The sequence below is a fragment of the Oryzias latipes genome, chromosome 15 (assembly GCF_053564925.1).
Source record: "Oryzias latipes strain Hd-rR chromosome 15, Olatipes_Hd-rR_3.1".
Classification (NCBI taxonomy): Eukaryota; Metazoa; Chordata; class Actinopteri; order Beloniformes; family Adrianichthyidae; genus Oryzias; species Oryzias latipes.
Window position 1 is genome coordinate 26,521,782 of NC_136251.1, and position 19,240 is coordinate 26,541,021.

The 19,240-nt window shown below is 39.9% G+C and overlaps 2 protein-coding genes across 52 annotated transcripts in view; one reads left to right on the plus strand and one right to left on the minus strand.

Moving 5' to 3' along the window:
* Positions 1-10,531, minus strand: part of dst (dystonin) — a 92,187-nt gene extending 81,656 nt beyond the window's left edge. For 37 of the 44 annotated variants that reach the window (XM_078932350.1, XM_078932357.1, XM_023963631.2 and 34 more), the window contains exons 1-4: positions 10,345-10,531; positions 10,110-10,141; positions 8,875-9,063; positions 5,901-6,114 (exon numbers count right to left, since the gene is read on the minus strand). In XM_078932350.1, coding sequence (XP_078788476.1) covers positions 5,901-6,114; positions 8,875-9,063; positions 10,110-10,141; positions 10,345-10,531 — 622 coding nt within the window. Of the gene's footprint in view, positions 1-5,025; positions 5,260-5,900; positions 6,115-6,348; positions 6,561-8,874; positions 9,064-10,109; positions 10,142-10,344 lie in introns of those variants that run through there. The other 7 variants (XM_078932352.1, XM_078932343.1, XM_023963632.2 and 4 more) reach the window with 3 other exon arrangements.
* A 17-nt stretch (positions 10,532-10,548) lies between these two features.
* znf451 (zinc finger protein 451) lies at positions 10,549-18,740 on the plus strand. Of its 8 annotated transcripts, none has more exons than XM_011484530.4 (13): positions 10,549-10,688; positions 12,067-12,128; positions 12,608-12,691; positions 12,794-12,907; positions 13,181-13,292; positions 13,400-13,550; positions 13,638-13,764; positions 15,269-15,428; positions 15,528-15,675; positions 15,756-17,179; positions 17,263-17,337; positions 17,454-17,519; positions 18,130-18,740. In XM_011484530.4, exons 2-13 carry the CDS (start codon positions 12,072-12,074, stop codon positions 18,168-18,170), a joined length of 2,559 nt encoding a protein of 852 aa, XP_011482832.1. In that variant the 5' UTR covers positions 10,549-10,688; positions 12,067-12,071; the 3' UTR covers positions 18,171-18,740. The 8 variants fall into 8 exon arrangements, with proteins under 8 accessions (XP_011482832.1, XP_011482836.1, XP_011482829.1 ...); XM_011484527.4 differs by lacking the exon at positions 10,549-10,688 and adding an exon at positions 10,817-10,844; XM_011484528.4 differs by lacking the exon at positions 10,549-10,688 and adding an exon at positions 11,284-11,415.
* The last annotated feature ends 500 nt before the right edge of the window (positions 18,741-19,240 follow it).

Genomic DNA, 19,240 nt, shown 5'->3' on the forward strand with positions numbered 1-19,240 from the left:
GTGAGTGACGTCACACGCGCTCAGTCCAGCACTCTTATACAGTCAATGGCAGCCTATTAAAACAGACTTCACTCAGATCTCAGCCAGAGAATCTTCTCCACTGCTAAAGCCTCTGTCTGGTCTCAGTGGTGGTGTGACCATGCTGCCTTCTTGACAACAAATTTACGCGCACCCCTTGACTGTACGGATTTTTGGATCTCATGGAGAGAAAGATCATTTGTCATTTTATCATAACTCCCCATCTCCCTTAATGCATTTAGGGTTTTGCAATTGCTCCAGTTCTGGCTACAATCTCCTGGTAGAGGTTCCTGTTCTGTGTTAGAACATTTTAGACATCTCTTTCAACAGCTTCTGGACATAAGAATCACCTTTTGTGTTTGCTTCCAGTAGCATATTATAAAATTCTATTAGATCATTCTTGAACAGTGTATTATTTGGGTCCACTCATTTCACATCCAGAAGATCCTGTTAAATGTGACTATACACGTATTATATGAAGGCTCAAAGTCCTTCATTTATTTACTTCCATTTGCCACCTTCACCTAAGAACTTTTGATCAAGTAGTACAGACTACTTCAATGTACAGACCTTTCATAGAAGCTGTGATCTCATATATTTTATTTGACATTGTAAATGTTGAACCCATTAAGAAACTTAACGTGAAAAAGGAATATAATAGGGGAAAATATAGTAGCATTAGAGACATTGAAACAAAAAGTGACAGGAAAAAAAAGTAGACAAATGATTATATCAAAGCTCCAGTTTATAAAGAATCTCATAAATGCTTAAAATGCTAGTTTTTCTATATTCTATAAGACAAGGATTTCTTTTGTGTTTGTTTGTTTTTTTGCAATAGGTTTTGTGATTTCAAATTTTTCATCTAATATACCTGCTTAGCCCCGTGTAGTGTAATATAATTACTAACATTTTTTTTATTCCTGCAATGAATAATCTTTTTTAAAAAATCATTTTACATTCTTGCTTAGTCCTGTTTGGGGTCACAGAGGTAGCTGAAGCCTATTTTTTGTAATTAAAGCCGTGTTGTTGTTGTTTTGGGGTTTTTTGCTCTCTTTTTTTTCTTTGTCTTATTTGCGGTTTGGTGTCCCACTTTCTATGTGTTATGACTTCTATTTTAATCAACTGAGTGTGACATTATCAACTGAGAGAGATTAAGTAACAGATTTACTAAATGTCAAAAACGTTTTGCAGAATCACATTACTAGTTATGCAAATGTGTTTAGATTTACTTTTTATAGCTCAGGTAATGAAATAAACTAACCAGAAGACCCCACATTCACTACATATTTATGGCAGAGCAGACAAAGGAAATCTGTTTCCCACTGCTCATGTGGGACCACTTCCCATCATCCATTGCATTTGGCTGAAATGGTGACATGCACAAAGGCTGCAGTGCATGAGTCAGGGATGGGACACCAAGACTCACAGATGATCTCATGTCAGAGGAGCTAAGTAGAGCTGTGGTATGAGGTTCAGTCATTCTAGTTTCCCCATCACCATGACAGCACATAAATACAACAGTGAACAGGCATCACACTCTGGTTCAGAGTCACAACACAGCCTGGCAGCTAAATGACAAATTTTAGGAATTTTAAACTAACATAAACAAATTCACAATCTAGTTTTTTTAAAGAAACGCAGATTTTCATTTTTGTCATAACTGATCATTATCATGGCATTTAAATCTGCTTTGATTATGCAACTGAGACTCAAGGAAACACTGTTGTAAATATTTTAACTCTATATTAAAAAATGATTTCCTATTTTGTTCCATCTTGGTAAAAAAATAAACTACAGGAAAATTATCACAAACGATGTTTCAAGAAGCAGAAATTTAGACAAAAATCTGACAAAAAACTGCAATGAAACCACGAAAGCAGCTGCTTTCCTGACAGATGTTGCGATTATGGACATGAATAATGTCCATGATAAAAATAAACTCTAGCTAATTATACCAAGTGCATATTTATTTTTCTATTTGTGCCAATAAAAACCAAAAAGCATAAGAACTTTAAACAAAAATTCAGTGCAGAATTATGGTTGTTGGGTGTTATTTCTCTCCTGTTGTGTAAGTCTGCTTCAGGCTTAGACTGAAAGTGTCCCGGAGTGATCATCTGACACCTCCACATACCTTCACTGGTTCTGATAGCATCCCTGTAACAGCAGGGTTATACATTAGTCTTATGTTATTTGTTGTATCATTTTAAGCAGATTAGCTAATCTCCTGGTTTCATCTGCCGGCTGCTTCCAAACAACGTCAGTCAAGAGGTTGGTACATATTCATATTTCAATCTGACACAGGAAGAAGTCTTGGAGGCTTCTCCCAGAAAAACAAAGTATCTTTTGTCCCACAACAAAAACCCGTCTCAGCCAACCTGCTGTGTACGCATGGAGCAGTGGGTCTTTTGAATGTGATGAGTGGGCTGTCAGCATGGAGCATGGAGCAGGGAGGTGGGGCTGGGCCCACAGGGGTGGACAAAGCCAGTGACTGTGCAAAAAAAAAAAGAAACATACAATGCTGCCTAACCCTCCACTCTGTTCAATCATGCAAAAATGGACAGGCGTGCGTTAGCAGTATAAAGATGTTTCTGGGTAACAGAGGTTTTCCCTTTGAGTTGTGAGGCAGCACAGATAGAAACACAGAAAGACCACGCCCTGTGACAAAGCAGGACGGCGCCTGAGCTGCTTCATGCTGGTTAATTGTGTTGCATGCTAGCCCAGTCTATTCATGACATTTTACTACACTGAAAAGATGGATAGAACCTAATGGAGGATTTAATCTGAATATATATATATTCTTATATATATATATATATATATATATATATAACAACTATAGTTACATTCCTGGCAAGCGGTTTTTAGGCAATGTGCCACCTTAGAAAACCAAATGAAGCTTGAAAAAAGCTGACTAAACCACCAAAAGTCTAATCCATTAAAGCTGATGACAGAAGATGATCAAGTGTTGGGAAACTGACTGCTCCTTCAGGCTCTGCTTGATCTCACAGAGCAGCGGCGCAGAAAGCCGGTCTTTAACTCATTCCTGAGGTTTACAGCACCTTTTCAGGAAAGTCTGCATTGAATAAGACTATATAGCTGTTTTAAACATTGTTCAACACCTCCCATGACTGAAATGACTTATATCTAGTTACATGGTAAAGGTCAGGAAGAAGTCTGTAACACAGCACATGACCATCACTCCAACAAACCCCTCACAGCTTTTCACTCTTTGTGTTTTTCACATAATCTATTTTTATTACACATTTTGGTTAAGAAATTAACAACTCGGCTAATAAATCATAAACCTTTTGTCTGCATGGAGTTTATAAGAAATTTGCAGTTTCTTAAGAGAATGACCTAATTCTCCATTTTGATTTGGAAATCTACAAACAAACAGCTTCGTTTACTTGCCTGTTTGCTTAGTTACTGTTGATTATTTACAGAAAAAAAATGTGTCCCATTGATCCTCTGAGCATCACATGGTGAAAGGCTTGGAGCTCTACATGGTAGAGACCAGGACAAACGAAACGTAAGACACCAGCTCCCTATAGACAAAGGGACTGCTGAAAAGAGTCACTCCTGAGCCTCTGATGTACTCATTTATAACAAAGAGCACGGATTTTTCTCCAAAAATCTTCAAAGAAAATCCATTAAAATGTAACTTTTTGAAACTTCAGACAGTTAACCATTTCCCTTTTGTCCAATAACTTAACTAACTGGTAAATAAATGTTAAAAAATCATCTCACTTTATCAAAACTTGGACGAATCTTTTCTTATGGACACAAACAACACTTAACCGTTTAACATCTGAATTTATTTCCAGCTATGAAAAAATAAGAATTTCACTTTTGTTTTTACTTTCAACTACATTTAGGTAATTTTAGAGCCAAATGGGTTTGCTGCATATTTGCGACAACAGGCAAGAATCAGAAGGTGTAATAATTTTTGTTTTGCTTAAGTAAAGCTAAAAAATGACTAAAAATGTATAATTTAAGCTCATGTTAGCGACACTTTGGATGTCTTGGAAAGAAACAAAAAGTCATTATTGATGAGTTTTTGTACATTTATAGTATGTTGGCTATTCATTTGGCAAAAACCAGTAGTTAGCTGAAAACAAAAGGAAATAAAGTCTTACCCTTTCTGGAAAAATTCATGGTTTTGACAGGAGTTGGCGTGGAGCTAAAATCTCCTAGAATCAACTTTTTCCTGCAGTATCTGAGTGCAAACTGGCTGACAACACTTTTAAGAGAAAGCTTTGTTTGTCAGAGCTCCACCGTTACACAGCCACATATTCCAAGTTATGCTGCATCATATGATCCCATTAGAGTCATGGCAGCGCCTTCAAGCCTTTTTAGCACAGCTGACTGGAACTGTTGGCCACAGCACTCAACAGCTGAGAGTTCACGCTCGGGCAGGGCATGCTCCACGCCGTTCGGCTCTTTATTGTTCTGCTCTTTTAGTGTATGGCCACACATGACGGGGGGGGGGGACACAAAGAGTTAAAACTGCTGCTGTCAGTTTGAATTCTGCTCTGCTGGATCTCCACTGGCCTGGCTTGGAGGCACTCTAAAGCTCTACCTGTCACAGAGACTCAAAGGGGACCTTATCTTAATTTTGGTGAATTGAGTCCAATTTTACATTAATTCACAAAAAATACACACAAGATATACCAAAAAATCACTTGATTAAATTTGACTCAAAATTACAGCTCCTAACTGACTTTTACATGTTTTCATGTCACGTGACAGTCTACAGGAGTCTGACAGAAAAATAATGGACTAATTTCTTACAAACCTCTTGTCATAACAATCATTATAATTAAAGCCTTTGTCTCCTCCACTGTTTACCACAGCCTAATTGTGATGTCATGCAGGAAATGGACTCAGCTTTTCCACTGCTTGGATCAAGACCCCCGCAGAGGAAGAGGGGGCTGACATTAATTGAACTGTCATGCACTGATTTCGCTCCCGTCTAACTAAAGCGGATCTAACCGATCTGGATCCTACCTTTGTATTTTTCCAATACATCCTCATAGGCCTGGAGGTATTCCTGTTCGTCCGAGAGCACGTAGCCAAGCGGCGCACAATAAGCCATAACCTGCGCTTGACTGGACATTCACCAGCGACGGACAGGGGACACTGTGAGCGAGCGTGTGCGTGCGTTTCTGTTCATGTGTGCGCGCGTTTCTGTTCATGTGTGCGTGCTGGGAAGTCGAGAGTGATCGGCGCTCCTGTCACATTGAAGGAGACGCCCTAAGTCCCGCCCACGTCTGCCCCCTGACCAATCAGCGACCAGTCTGGGAGGAAGCGCAGCTGGATGGACACTGAGAAATAAATGTTTGAATATTGAAAATCGAAAATTGTGTGTGTGTGTTTTTCACTCAAACTAATTTAAATAAAGATAAATTTAAATGAAGAAAAAAATATATTTTTTAAAGAATGATCAAATGTTAGAATATTTTCCCAAAAGTTTACCTGCTAATCCTAACATTTGTATAGAAATCCAGTTTATTGCGTCATAACGTCAGCTGTCACGGACCCCATCAACTTCGTTGGAAAAATCACGCACGGACATTTACAACCCTCAATGTTCTTGTGTCAAAGTGTCATTATAAAACAATTAAGTGCAATAAAAGTAACTTGAAAGCGAGTATAAAATGAGTTTTAGGTCATATAACCAGCAACTCTATAAAGCAATATCAGGGATTGTTTCGGATTATCAGAATGAGTTGGTGAAAAAAACAATAAAGGCACCAAGATTGAAGATCTGAAGAGTTCTGTTGCATTAGCTGTACCATCACGTGCGCCACAAACAATACGTGGACTCATGTCCAATCTGTGGTTTTTCTCAAAAACACTTGACAAAGGTGAGCCCTTCTCACCTGCGATCCTAAGCACAGCTCTCTCTGCCGGATCCAGCACAGATCTGCCATGGATCTTCCTCTTGGACCGCTCATGTCTGGGAAGGTTCCAAGGTAAAGTGTCACCGGGTGCCGGAGATGCCGATCCGGATTTAAAGCTGCAGTCCTCGTCGTCCGAGACATCCGCCGAGGAAGACATGGAGCAGAGCAGGGAAGGGTTCCCCGAACTGGAGCTCTGGCAGACAAAAGAAAACCAGCGGGGTCTTGGTTAGATGCGGACAAACAGCGCGGATCGGATGGTTTTGTCACAATGGCACATCAGCGTGCGTAATCAGCGCGCGCGTTAGGTGTGACCGGAGCCATTTGTTCCAAGTAACCCAAACCATTAAAAAAAAGAGAGAGATTTAGCAAAAAAAGACGTGGAAGCGATAGAGTCTGGCTCCCCCGCCAGGTCAGAAATAAGACTTACCACTGAATACATGGAGAGCTGTCTGATGGAAGAAGAAAACAATCAAAGTAATAATCCTATCGATTACTCGCCACCTTTCAGTGACATGTTTGATGAGATGGCACGCCCTTTAGGGGATGTTCCGGCGGCGCACGGCTCCGGTATCAGATCATTAGGAGCTGATGAGAGGATGCTGCTGTCGAGTCAGAGCCAGACTGTGATGGGAGCGCAGACTGCATGCAGCTCCGCGTCATACCCCACAGCCAACAACAGCAGCTCCAGCGGTGTCTGACGGCGGGATTACAGCGCCATCCCTCCATTATAAAACACAGTGGGTGGACTGCTGACTAAAAACCCCGGGGTTATCAGGAGGTTTCTCACGCATGGCAAACCTTAAATTCCTTAAACAACCCACCTTTGGAACTAAAAAACTGTCAGATTTGTTCATATTTTATTGTAATTTATCTTAGGGATATAAGATATGTTAAATTTTCCTACACCTACTCCACTTTGCTTCTGTAATTACCTGCTGCACCCTAGCTGACACTCCTGAGATTGAGCAACTAAGCAAATATGACTAAAGACCTCCGTGTGGAAAAGGGCGCGACAAAATACCTGAACGATGACTTCCGGTTTGTGATAAATACGCATTTTAATGCATCCAGGGGGAAGTTGATTATACATATCTTTTTTTGTTTGGGGGGGGGGGGGGGGGGGTGAAAGTCTTTATCTGAAAGGCTCAGGGGATTTTAGGGTTAAATTGTAAGCTTTAGAGCTGATAAAAGCTGCAGCGTGCTGGTAAGATGAGCAGAGAGAGCTGTGTCATCCTTCCACCACTCTTGATCAGGACAAAAAGCCTGCCTTTTCAAGAAAGCTTAATCTCTGATCTAAAGTCTATTTTTAGAGGTTTTTTTGTTTAAATGGGAAAGTGGGTCAGAAAATATAATAATAGTCTTGCTTGAAAAAAGCGTACTTATTCTCATACACTATTCTCATACACAATAAAACAATGTCTACATCAAGGAGTGTTGTGAAGTATCATAAATATATAAGTAGTTACCATAAAAAGTACATGTTAAGTTTATAATATAATGAATGAAAGGGTTCTTTATTATCTGCTATCCTCATTGTCGCTGTAAGTTGGTGTGATTTTTTTAAACATTTATAACAACAAAGTAAAATATAAAAACAATATTTACCAACAAAGTACAACACCCATAAAACACTTAAAATGCTCAATTTCAAAAAGGTAATTTGAAGTAGACATGTCTGCAGTTGTAACATTAGATATCGACTTTTTAAAACTTCCTGTCAAGCCCATTCGCTGACTATATTGATAGCAGGAAAGCTCAGATGTGTTATCTTCAGGTCTAATGCAGGAACTGCGCAGATCAATAGCTTGAGTTCAACACTTAGTTCCAACATCATACAGGACTTGAGACACCAGGACAAAAAGGCAAGTTTTCAAATCACTGTAAACCTTCTGCAGCACCTAAAAAGAATTAAAAGAAAAAAAGGTTTGCTAGAAACATTCTAAATAATAAAATGAGACAGAAAGAGAAACACGTTTGGTTGTTTTGTGGAAAAACTGATGAAATACTGACAGAATGTGAACATTCAGAACACAAACAGAGGAGGTCACACCTAATGTTTAGTGGGGCCCTGCGCTTTCTCATCCTAATGTTCCTGCAGTCGGGTAATCTCCTTTTTGAAAGGAAATACAATCAATCTTTGTGATTAGTGTTGTACTGACCTTCTCCTTAGTTTACTTTTCGACTCCACAATGTGAGCTTAAAGGAACTGAGGGCTGACAGTGTTCAGTAAGCTCAGGGTGGCAGAGGAAAAGTAAAGGGAACCTCCTTAAATATATAAACAACAATCAAAGCTCAAGAAAATCCCAATATTAGTGGTATAAACTTTACAGTTGATAAGATATGCAATTAAATCTGATGCTGTATAGCGTACTTGACATTTATGTAACAGTAGTTTACAAAAACTTCATCCCTAAATATGATTCTAGGTCCATTTGTAGGATAAATAATTCAGTTTTCCAAACTAAATCTATGTGAAATGTTTTAAAAGGTTTTAACTTTTTATCATTTTTTGTTTGTTTCTTTAGATGTAAAACCAATAAACAAAGCTCCAAAAATATTTAAATTTGTGTTTGGTAAATTATTTTTCTGTTGCATATAGGCTCTGGTCAATTTATAATGAGTGCAAGCCATAATACTGAATTCTGCTGCTCATTTCATAATGCTAACAGGAAAACAGACAACAGCATATAACAAGAAGCATTCTAACAACAAAAAATAATCAACCAAACACAAATTAGTGTACTTTTTGTTTACTTTTTAAATGACGATATACAAAGTTTGGCTCCATAAGACATTATGAGACGTGCCCTAAAAATAAACACCTGCCCTGTTTTCTCCAGCAAGTTAATCCTAACCAGCTTCAAAGGCATCCAGATGTCCCTGTGGAGGCAAACGTACACCATCACTTTGTCATCAGCTTTAATGGTGGCAGCAGTTCAGGTGGGATACCTACAGCTTTACGGGTGGGGGTGACTTGCACAGACTGGTAGAAGTCTGCTGGGACTCTCTTCTTCACTTTGCGTTTTCGGAGAGTTGAGGATGAGTCTGCTTCGCTCTCAGGAACCTCCACCAGGCTGGGTTTTTCCTCGATCACTCGAGAGTGCACACTCCTTCTTAAGTGACGTGGACTGTGCCTGAAACCCTTTAAACATCAACAAATGCCTGACTTTAAGTGCGTTTGAAGAGATTTTGAAAATGCATTTTGACTAAATTCAATTGTAAAAGACCCAGCATTTATTTGATAAAGTTGTGCAACAACAAAATGACTTACTGAGGAAAAAATGTTAGGTAAAATGAAACAAAGGACATTTTTCTGTGCATATTTGATCATATATATTCTTAATTAAAAAATATATGGAAACAAAATGTAATGCATGTTTTAACCACCTGGTTTTATAGAAACATCCAAATTCCAAATTATCTTATATTTGTTTGAAGACTTTAGGGTTGTTTGCAGAAAGATATAAAGTACAAAGTCTTCACAGTCTTATTACAAAGTTCACCAATAAAATTTTAAATCTCTGTCACTGCAGCATTGCAAAGTCAAAGTTTGAATATTATGGGTAACAAAACAGAGTCAGCTAATTTAAATCATGGTAAACGACAACAACTAAAATCATTTCAGAGCATCCTCTTTCTCATTCAAGTGACATAAAAGAACCGGCAAGCCATCTCAACTACAGGACTCTTTCAGTAAATAATTGATGACGTTTATTTAAAGGTTTTAGATTAAAATATAAAACCTCCCTAAAAGACCTGTCACAGGGCTCTATCATGCTTTATAGTTTATTTTAGTTACTAGTATAGTGAATTGTTCATGCTTTTGGCATGGTCTTACACAGACTGGATATTTTAAATGTTCCGTGTTTTATTTTGAAATCGAGTTGCGTCAAACGGAAACAGCTAAAATAATGTCAGCAGTGATCGAAACGACAATCACTGTGATGAGCAGAAATACTTAACAATAAATCTAAAGGGTTTTTCTTACAATTTTATGGCTAAAACTATCTTGGGGAAAAAAGCTAAATCCCCTACATTACTTTTTAATAACATATGCGCACTGCGCACACACAGTACCCAAAAATAGAAATGCATTCTTAAGTTAAAGTCAAGAATAGTTAAGGGTTAAAAGGAATCAAAACATGGCAATAATGACACCTGAAAGCAATGACAATAAGTTCCCCCTACCTCTGATCGAAAATGATGCGTTCTCAGACCAACTATAGGAGAGACAGCATATGTTAAACTGGGATTAAACATAATGACATTTTGAACCATGAAATATCGTGTCTTCAAACACAATCATGATTTATTCATTTGGCAGCCTCAAGCTGCAGATGTCAAATAGCATTTAAATGGGCTGTCAGTCAATTTAAATCAGAGGGAAACGCAGGAGAAGCGGCTGGCCTGCGCCACGACTCACCGCGACTCCTGGAGCGCCCGCCGGAAAGAACCGATTTTATTGGATGCTTCCCATCGCGAAGCCTCCGATGCCAGCAGCAGAAAAACAAAATAGTCGCAATAGTCCCAATTAAAAGCAGCAGCAAGAGCAGCACATACTGGATACTGTACGGCCTGAGCAGCACCAAAAACGCCGCAGCGATCATCATAGGGTGTAGATATGGAACAGATCCTCTGCTGCACCACTTAGAGCTCCAGATGAGGATGAAGAGGCTCGCTGACACACTTGAAGCATCACACAGCCAAAGACGTGGAGCGTCCAGAGTCAAAAAGGACAACCCAGACCACTGATAGCACTATTGTGAGGTACAATGCATGACTCAGCACAGACGCACGTTCCCTTATTTATTTATTTATTTCACCGAGGGCAAAGGAGAGTCAGCAGATTTATCCCAGCCTGCATCGCAGTAATCTGCTGCCCGGTCTCTCTTCCCTGCAATAGGAAAGAAATGGCTGCAGGAGGTGCGTCTAGATCTGCAATTACTAATGGTTTTACAGCCCCCACCTCACTAATGTGCTTAGTGGGAGATGTGATTTTTATTTATTTAAAAAAGATGTCTTTATTGTTTTTATAAAAGGAAATCATTTTTATATTTCAAGTAAGAAATGGGGACAAAAAATAGTCAGATTTGTGAAAATCATTCAAATTGTTCAACAATACTATAGAAAAATTAAAAATAAATACAATGCTTGCAAAACGTACCAATCAATTCCAAAAACTCGAAGAAAGAACAACTATCTCATTTATTTTACCGTTTAATGAACATTAACTCCAACAACGGGGTCATAAATAGATCATGCGTTAATCATTCCGTCCGTAAAAGCTAGGACACGGGGGGTGGGGTGCTCTGATATTCGTTTCAGTCGGAAAATGTAAAGGAACCCCGCCCGTCTGGCCAAAGCACGTACAAAACAAGCGCGTCTTCTCCCGTGACGTAGTAGACCAGACTAGCTGCTGCATTCACTAACATTTGGGACGTTGAAGAAAGCTTGACCCAACGACGGCAAGAGAAGTCAGCAAGAAGAGGAGTTGGTAAAAAAAAAAAGAAAAGTGATTAAATTGTTTTATTTTTTATTTAAGCTTTCACTTGTCGTAGTTTCTGGTGTGTCGATTGCATACCACTCAACTGAAGTGAAACAAACATCTGACAGCTAAACCAATGTTAGCTTAGTGGTGATCGACATGCATGGCGGGCTATTAGCTTGCTGTTTTGTGTTTTTTAAAGTTTCTAATAAACTTATTATTCAGCCTGTGTTTAATCTTCGACGGAACCTTGAGCTAGGTTGACTGGCCTAATGATAATTTAACCTTTACGTAATTTTCGTGCAAAATTGCAACGATACAGTCGACAAACAGTGTCTGAAAATTAATTTTACACATGGGAAATCCAGTCCTTGAATGCAACATTTTGGCGCTTTCGTTCTTCTTCTGTCTTCCATGAGGCAGCTCTTAACCCAATAATGCCACCACTGGTTTAAATGTGTACTGCAATACCTTTCTAAATGATAGCCTTTATTAAAACATTGTATGGCTTCATGGAGACAAATATATCGCTTCTCTTTAAACTTGTGGGCTGCAATTTAATGTTTGCTGCGTCATTCAAACTTAGCATTTATATTGAATATGCATGTTTAAAGTTAGCTGCAGATTCCAGGTGCATCATGTTTTTCTTTTTTCCCCCAGAAACAATGGCTTCTCCAAATCAAGCACAGGAAGATGAGGTGGAAGAAGTGGAGTTTGTCTCAGTAAGTGACATTTACACACATTTCTAGTTTACATAACAGACAATAACAATAAAGTTTTAATTATTTGTGTTTCCAATTCAAGCGACTAAATTTAAAAGTAAAATAAATAAATAAATAAATGTTTGCAGAAATGGAAAAAACTTATTGGCTACTTGGAATTTGGAGTGTGATGGCCCTGATAATGATACATCGCACTACATTTCAATGCATTTCGACTAAATTGATCATAAACTGTATGATGCAGCAACAAATTTTTACCCATTTGAGATATCAATGATAGAAAGATGTCTCTGTATGCTAATAAAAACCTTTTATTTTAATACTAAAGTATGAAGTTCCGTTACCTCCTGGCTTTAGGTTGCAAAGGTTGGATCTCAATAGTACTTTAATGCTTTATCCATGCTCAGAATTCAAACTAATCATAATCTGGACTATGATGTTTGAATACAGTCTGATGCATTGCTTTTTATGTCCTTCAGGAGGGGCCTCTTAGACCAGTATTAGATTGCATTGATCTGTTGAGCGATAGTGATGAAGAGGGATGTTCATCACTGCCAGTCTTGGTTTGTGATTAAACATATTGTCTGCTTCATAAAAGAAGTATCTTTCACAAGGATCTTCATTCTTTTACAAAATCCTCTTTTTTTCTTTTCTTTCATTGATAGACTGAGGACAAAATTAGCCAGCACAAAGCGCACGTCACATCTACGCTGGACAGACTGGCTCACCAGGTGGCTTTGGAGAAAAAGGAGAGAGCAAAGAAATGTAGAGCATTCAAGGTATTGAACGTTATTATCTTTTCTCTTTCTTGTTTATTTAAGCTTAATTTCTTGAAAGCAAAATTTGGTCAACAGCAAAACACATTTCTGTTTGTAATTTTTCTACACATTAGTTCACCTAGAAACAGTGAATCTGGTTATGTTTGCAACAGAGCCCCCTGGTGGTGTGAAACCAGACTTTTTAGAATGAACAGGTTTAGTCATTTCAATATCAAAGTGTTGAAATTACCATGGGCTTCATTTCCTGAAGGTCTTTGTTTTTTCTTCTTTTAGGAGAAGCAGATTTTACAAAAAGCTCACGGACAGCAGGAGCTGGCTGTGAGTTCTGCCAACCGAGTTAATCAAGACGCAAGGCGCTGCGTGGAAATGTGGCTGAAAATGCCAGGTGACATCTATGTTTTTGTCTTTCTTTAGTGTAAATTAAATTTAAAGATAAATCAGTCTTGTAGATGACAGATTCATGGTTTCTGAAAGATGTGTCTGTTCCTTCAGGTGTTAAACCCGGGCTGATCAGTGCTGGTTCAGGTAGAAGACCCCCCTCCTCTTCCTTCCCAAAGAACAGCTTGACAAGACAGACGTGTCCTGTGATCAACTGTGGGCGTGTCTATGACAACGCTTCGCTGCTTGACGGACATTTAAAAAGGTCAACGAGTTGTGCTTGTGCTGCTGTTGATTTGCAGAGACTGGTGCATTCTAATCCAACCCTGGCTGAGTAAAGCTGTGTGTGCAGGTTTGACCATTCTCCATGTGACCCAGAGATCAGCCTCAGAGGAAGTCCATTCGAGCAGTTCGCCTGTGTGGCGTGCAGTCAACATTTTCCGTCCAAAGATGCATGGAGGCGGCATGTGGAGACAAAGGTTGGAGCACTTTTCCCTAAAATACAATCAGGATCATCTTGTTTCAGTTTAACAGAGATAAGTTATCCTCAACAATAAACATAATAAGAGTTTTTGAAAAGCCCCTATTAGCAACAAAGACTATCTGCTTAAACCTGAAATGAAACACCTTTACCTCTAGAGATCAATGGATTATTTTGGTTCTCTTCTTTTAAAAAAACTGAATTTAATCAGTGGTGGGTTGGAAAAAGCCTCAACACTCGAGTTAGAAGCATATCCATCAATAAAAAGATTTGAGTTTTGAGTCGTATTTTTTTCAAAGTTTCGATTAACAGAGGCTTTCAGATTCTCAGAGCATTTATGCAGCGAGGTGGTACGTCCTTAAAGACTTCAATAAAAAATGTGTTTTATGATGATCTTGTAGCATTTTTCTCATGATGAAGAACATATATAAGAAGAAAAATTAAGCTCAAAAGGGCTTTTATTAGTATTTTTTTATTCAAATAATTGAGAACCAGGAGTAGACGATCAAATGGTATTTTCCTCCACTCTGTTTCATCCACTTCCAGATAACTAGATTCATGTCTGTCTTTGTTTTCCTCTTGTTCCAAACTGTACGGCTGGATAGCTCCAATGTTGCCGGCTTCCCAACCCTGGTCTCCGCGGCACACTGTCCTGCATTTTTTCAATCCAACCCTCCTGAAACACACCGGCCTTTGTTGACTGTCATTGTCAGGCTTCTGCAGAACCTGTTGATGATCATGTGTGCATAAGCCGAGCAACATGGGAAAACATGCAGGACTGTGTGTCCCGAGGACCAGGGCTGGGTAAACACTGACGTAGAGGAAGAGCTCTCATTTATGGGTGATGGGAAGGGGGGGTTGCTCCGCACCAACAGTACCGCCCACATTCTGATGAACTACTGCCGCTCTGCAGAAACTGTCCTAGAAAACGACACAGATTTTTAAAAAATTTGGCTGAAAATGGCATAATTGTAATTGGAATACCACCGGGGAGGCTTTTACAATGGATCAAAAGATGATTGGAGTCGATCTTTAAAACGTCTGAAATGTAAATAAACACAAAAATGCATAAAATAACATTAAATTGTCAGAAATTCTGTGTAGAAAGTTATATTTTCTATCACTTTAACAGGATATCATCTTTAGCTCGCTCATTGAAGAAAAAAACAGACACTACAGAGTCTAAACACCTGAATCTTTGCTGTGAAAACTTCTAAAACCAATATTCTAGTTTGATCAATTCTGCTAAATCTTTGAAAGTAACATTTTAATTGTTGTATATTGTCACATAAAGGATCATTTTTCACCCAAACCTTTTTTCTTTCAAGCAATAATAATGAAACAACACATCGTTTTCTATACATTTAGCATGGCACGTGTCTTTCTCCTGACACTTCTACACGGATCTTTCATGACTTACTTCCATTTTTGGTCAGTTGTGAAGATGTTTGTTTGGTCTTTTTTGTGAGTCTAAATGTGAGTCTTCACTGTTGGATAACTAGGCCTCCTCGTCCAGCTCTGACGGTCACAGTGGAGATCAGACCTATCAGCGGATCGTGTGCTTCGCCTGCCCCGCCTGCTACCTGCTCTTCAACCTTCGAGACGAGTGTCTTCAGCACATGTCGGCCAGAAACCACTTCACACATTCATTTGCTCTGAAAGGTGAAGTGGATGACAGTCCGCAGGATAGATAAATGCTCAAACATTTTGGCAAAAACGCATCTTTTAAAGGAAATGTTCTTTGTTTTCTTTAACTTAAAGAAAGCAAAGAAGCAGCAATGCCGGTTCCTGTCCCTCAGCATGTAAAGAATCGTCTCATCGCTTTGTGCAAGGATACGGCATTCACCGTGCGCTGCTCTTTATGCCACAAAGTACTGACATCACACCAAGCGGCTCAAGCTCACTTTAAGTAGGTTCCAGTGTCAAAGATCTCTGTGGATCAGAGGTTTTTTTTTTGGTACTAATTTCCCCTATTTTTTTCTTTTCCAGTGTGCACTGCAGGCAAGGCTGCGCCGTGGCCAAGGCAGAGAAAACGGTAGTGGAAGTCATGAAGCAGCTCCTGGTAAAGGGACAGTGCACCGTCTGCTCTAAAGTCTTTTTCACCAAAGCTGAGATGGAGAAGCACACAGAATCGACGCAGCATGACGTTGAGGTCAATCAAACGGTGGTACAAGCTCTTCTTCAGTACGGCAGGTTCCATAGAGCACAGCAGGAGCAGAGGCGTTCCTTTCAAAAAAGACCCCGGGAGGAGAAGGATCGGGGTGAGGATTCGGTCAAGCAGCGGAGGTTGACTCCAGGTGTGCATTCCAGCAGTAGCAGAACCTCGGAGACCGCGTGGTTCTGCGAGTGCGGCCTGCAGTTCCCGGAGGAGGGTGTGGCCACCAAGCATCTTCTGGCCGTGAACCAGATTTTCCACCTGTGTGGCGTGTGCAGCAAACTCATGGGAGAGTCTTCCATCGCCAGCCTTCACATGAGCCGCTTCCATGGCGGAGCGCACCTCTCCAACTTCCTGTACTTCTGCAGGAAGTGCAACGTTGAAATGCCGCGATTCGAAGACATCCTGTCTCATGTGTCCGACGTTCACAGAGGACACACCTACATCGCAGAGCAAGAAGTGCCTGACGATCTCCAGGCCAAACCCTCCACCAGCAGCGAAGCCGCCACGTCCTCTTCCGGCAGATCCAAGGTCCAGCAGAACACCGTCGAGACGTCGTCCTCCGTGGCACGCGGCCTCACCTGGATGTGCAGGATGTGCGAGGACGTCTTCGACTCGGAAGTTGCCATCCGCAAACACTGCAGTGACATCAGCAGCCACAGCTTTCAGAGGTTTATCTGTGGACACTGTCCCCAAAAGTTCTTCAAGGAGTCCACCGTGAGAAGACACTGCACGAACGAGCACGGCGGGGACATAAAGAGTTGGTACTTTTGCGGCCTCTGCGACAGCATGCAGATGGATTCTGAGGCCGAGCTCCTGGAGCATTACCGGAGCCTTCACAGCAGGGATTACTGCTGCATGGACGACGCCGACGTTCTCCAACCGGCTGCTGCGATGCTTCCTCTGGACTGTCCCTGCATGTCTTCAGAAGGCAACAAGGAAACAGTGACGGGGGTTTATACCAGATGCATGAAAGAGTTGGCTGCAGAGGGGAAATGCCAGTACGTGTGTCCTCCCTGCAGCGTGTCCGTGCCAACGTACGCGCAGATCAAGACTCACGTGCACACAAAGCACCCCAGCCTGAACCTGGACAAGACATTTGAAGTACAATGCAACATGTGTCACCAGAGTTATATGGGTGTTCCAGGTTTCCATAAACACTATCATCACTGTCACTGCACGCTAGAGCCCTGCAGGAGCTCCAGGAAGAGCTCAGAGGCAGAGCCCACTCGTGTGGAGGTCAAAGCACACAAACGCCGTAAGTTCACCAAAGGAGGCTGACTTTAGCGTTTGTGTTTGGAGACTGCAGCACTTTTGATTCCAGTTTTTCATGATTCACAGAGATCCAGGATGAAACTCTGGGGAAGTTTCTGAAAGACGATCAGATCAACAACGAAAGAGATGAAACTGCCATGGGTAAACATTTACAGTAACGTGTCATGAATAAACATGACGGAGTTGAAGTAATTCTATCAGTTTGAAAAACCATATGTTTGATCCGATTAAAAAATCAGTTTTGTTGTCTGTTGCAGAGACCTCTGATGATGAGATGAAACACGCTCTGCCTGTAAGTGCAGAAGAAGCCAGAGAGTCAGCAGGTCTGTTTTCACAACAAAAAAAAAAACAACCTTTTTTTCAAAAGCTATAATAAAAAAGCAGTAATTATTAGTTTAGTACAAACTGTATATTTTAAAATGTAAAAAGTTTAGAGATTGGTATTTTTTATAGATCATTGTTTTTGTAAAATGAGCCAACATGTCAAAAAGATTTGAATGTTAAGACCTACTACAATGAAAATGTTTTTTTTCCAACATGTCTTCTAATGATGGAAACGCATATTAAGAAAATTAAGCTCAAATTTGCATTTGTAAAAAAATAAAAAGTCATATTTGTGTTGTTGAAACTGCACTGGGCGGCCCACAAGCTCCCTGCTTCTAGCGCTCCGAAAGGGAAAGGGGGCGGAGTTGCTCCGTGCCAGTGGTCCCGCCCACAATTCAGCTCTGCAGAAACTATGTCCTAAGAAAAACAACACAGGCTTTTTTTGTATTTTGACTAAAAGCAGCATAAACGGGATTAAAAGATCACTTTGAAAATAGCTTCAAAGATGATCGGAGTGGGTCTTTAAAATGGCCTCTGCTGTTTTTATGTTGTTTTATAATGGAGTGTCATTTTCAACTTTTTTTTTTTTCTTGTTTTTCTTTCCCGCAGAGTTGGAGGAAGCTCTTCAGAGAAGTCTTGTGGAGTTCTAAGTGCTTTCTAAATGAAGTAGTTCCTGTTGTTCACCTGTCACGTTGACCTTTTTTACTCAAGGTCATTGTTTTCAGAAGTTATAAATAAAAGTCATGAATTATTTGAATTGATTTACTTCCTTTAGCAGCCAAAGTCAGCAGTTCTTGGGGCAGACAGTGGGTTTTAAAGCTAGTTAGAAGCTGAGGGTTTATAAAAAGTCAGACGTTCTAAACATTGAAGCTATGTGTCACGTGTTCACACACACACACACACACACACACACAGGATTGTGGTGACACAGCTAGATGCCTGGGCTGACCTCGTGACCGCAGACCAACCGCTCCTCCACCTCTCTGGTTTCACTACAGACGTGAGGATTCTCTTTACCGGCTGCTCAGACGTCAGAAATGAATGAGCAGAAATTGTATTTTTTCTACAGAAAAGTTTGTATGAAACATCATTACATGAGTTCAACTTAAAGAAAAAGGTTTTTTGTGTAAAAGTGTGAGTGAATAACAGGGACAGAACGGTTTTCCTAAAAAGTACTCTCTGTGAAAATATTTTTCTTTAATAAAGATATAATAACGGAGCATGACGTTTGGTCATTGAATGTTACATTTGATTATTTTGTTCGGAGAACAGAAAAAAAAAACAGTTTGGAGACCTGTTGGTTGGTAAAATAGATGGAATCTATCTTTGTGGCTTGAAGCAATAGAGATAATGGTAACAAGCACCTGTCACCTCATCAGCGCCCCCTAAAGGTGGTTTTGTTACATTGTGTCTTTGCTTTTTTCTTTTAACTAAAATGATGAAAAAGTGCCACTTGTACAAATTGATGAGAGTTGCAAATGTCATGTTTAACAAACCTGTATGAACTCTGCAAAAATATTATTCAAATCATGCAGAAAACAGTTATTGGACAATACTATTATTTTATATTTACTTGATGTATTCGTCTTTTAGTTTATTTTTATTTTCTAATCAATTTATGACAATTGTTTTTTTGCCTCCTAATTATATAAAAGTTCCAGAAAAAATAAGCTTTCTCTCCCCCTGTTCCCTTTTATCTCCCAGATATAAAATCTTGTGT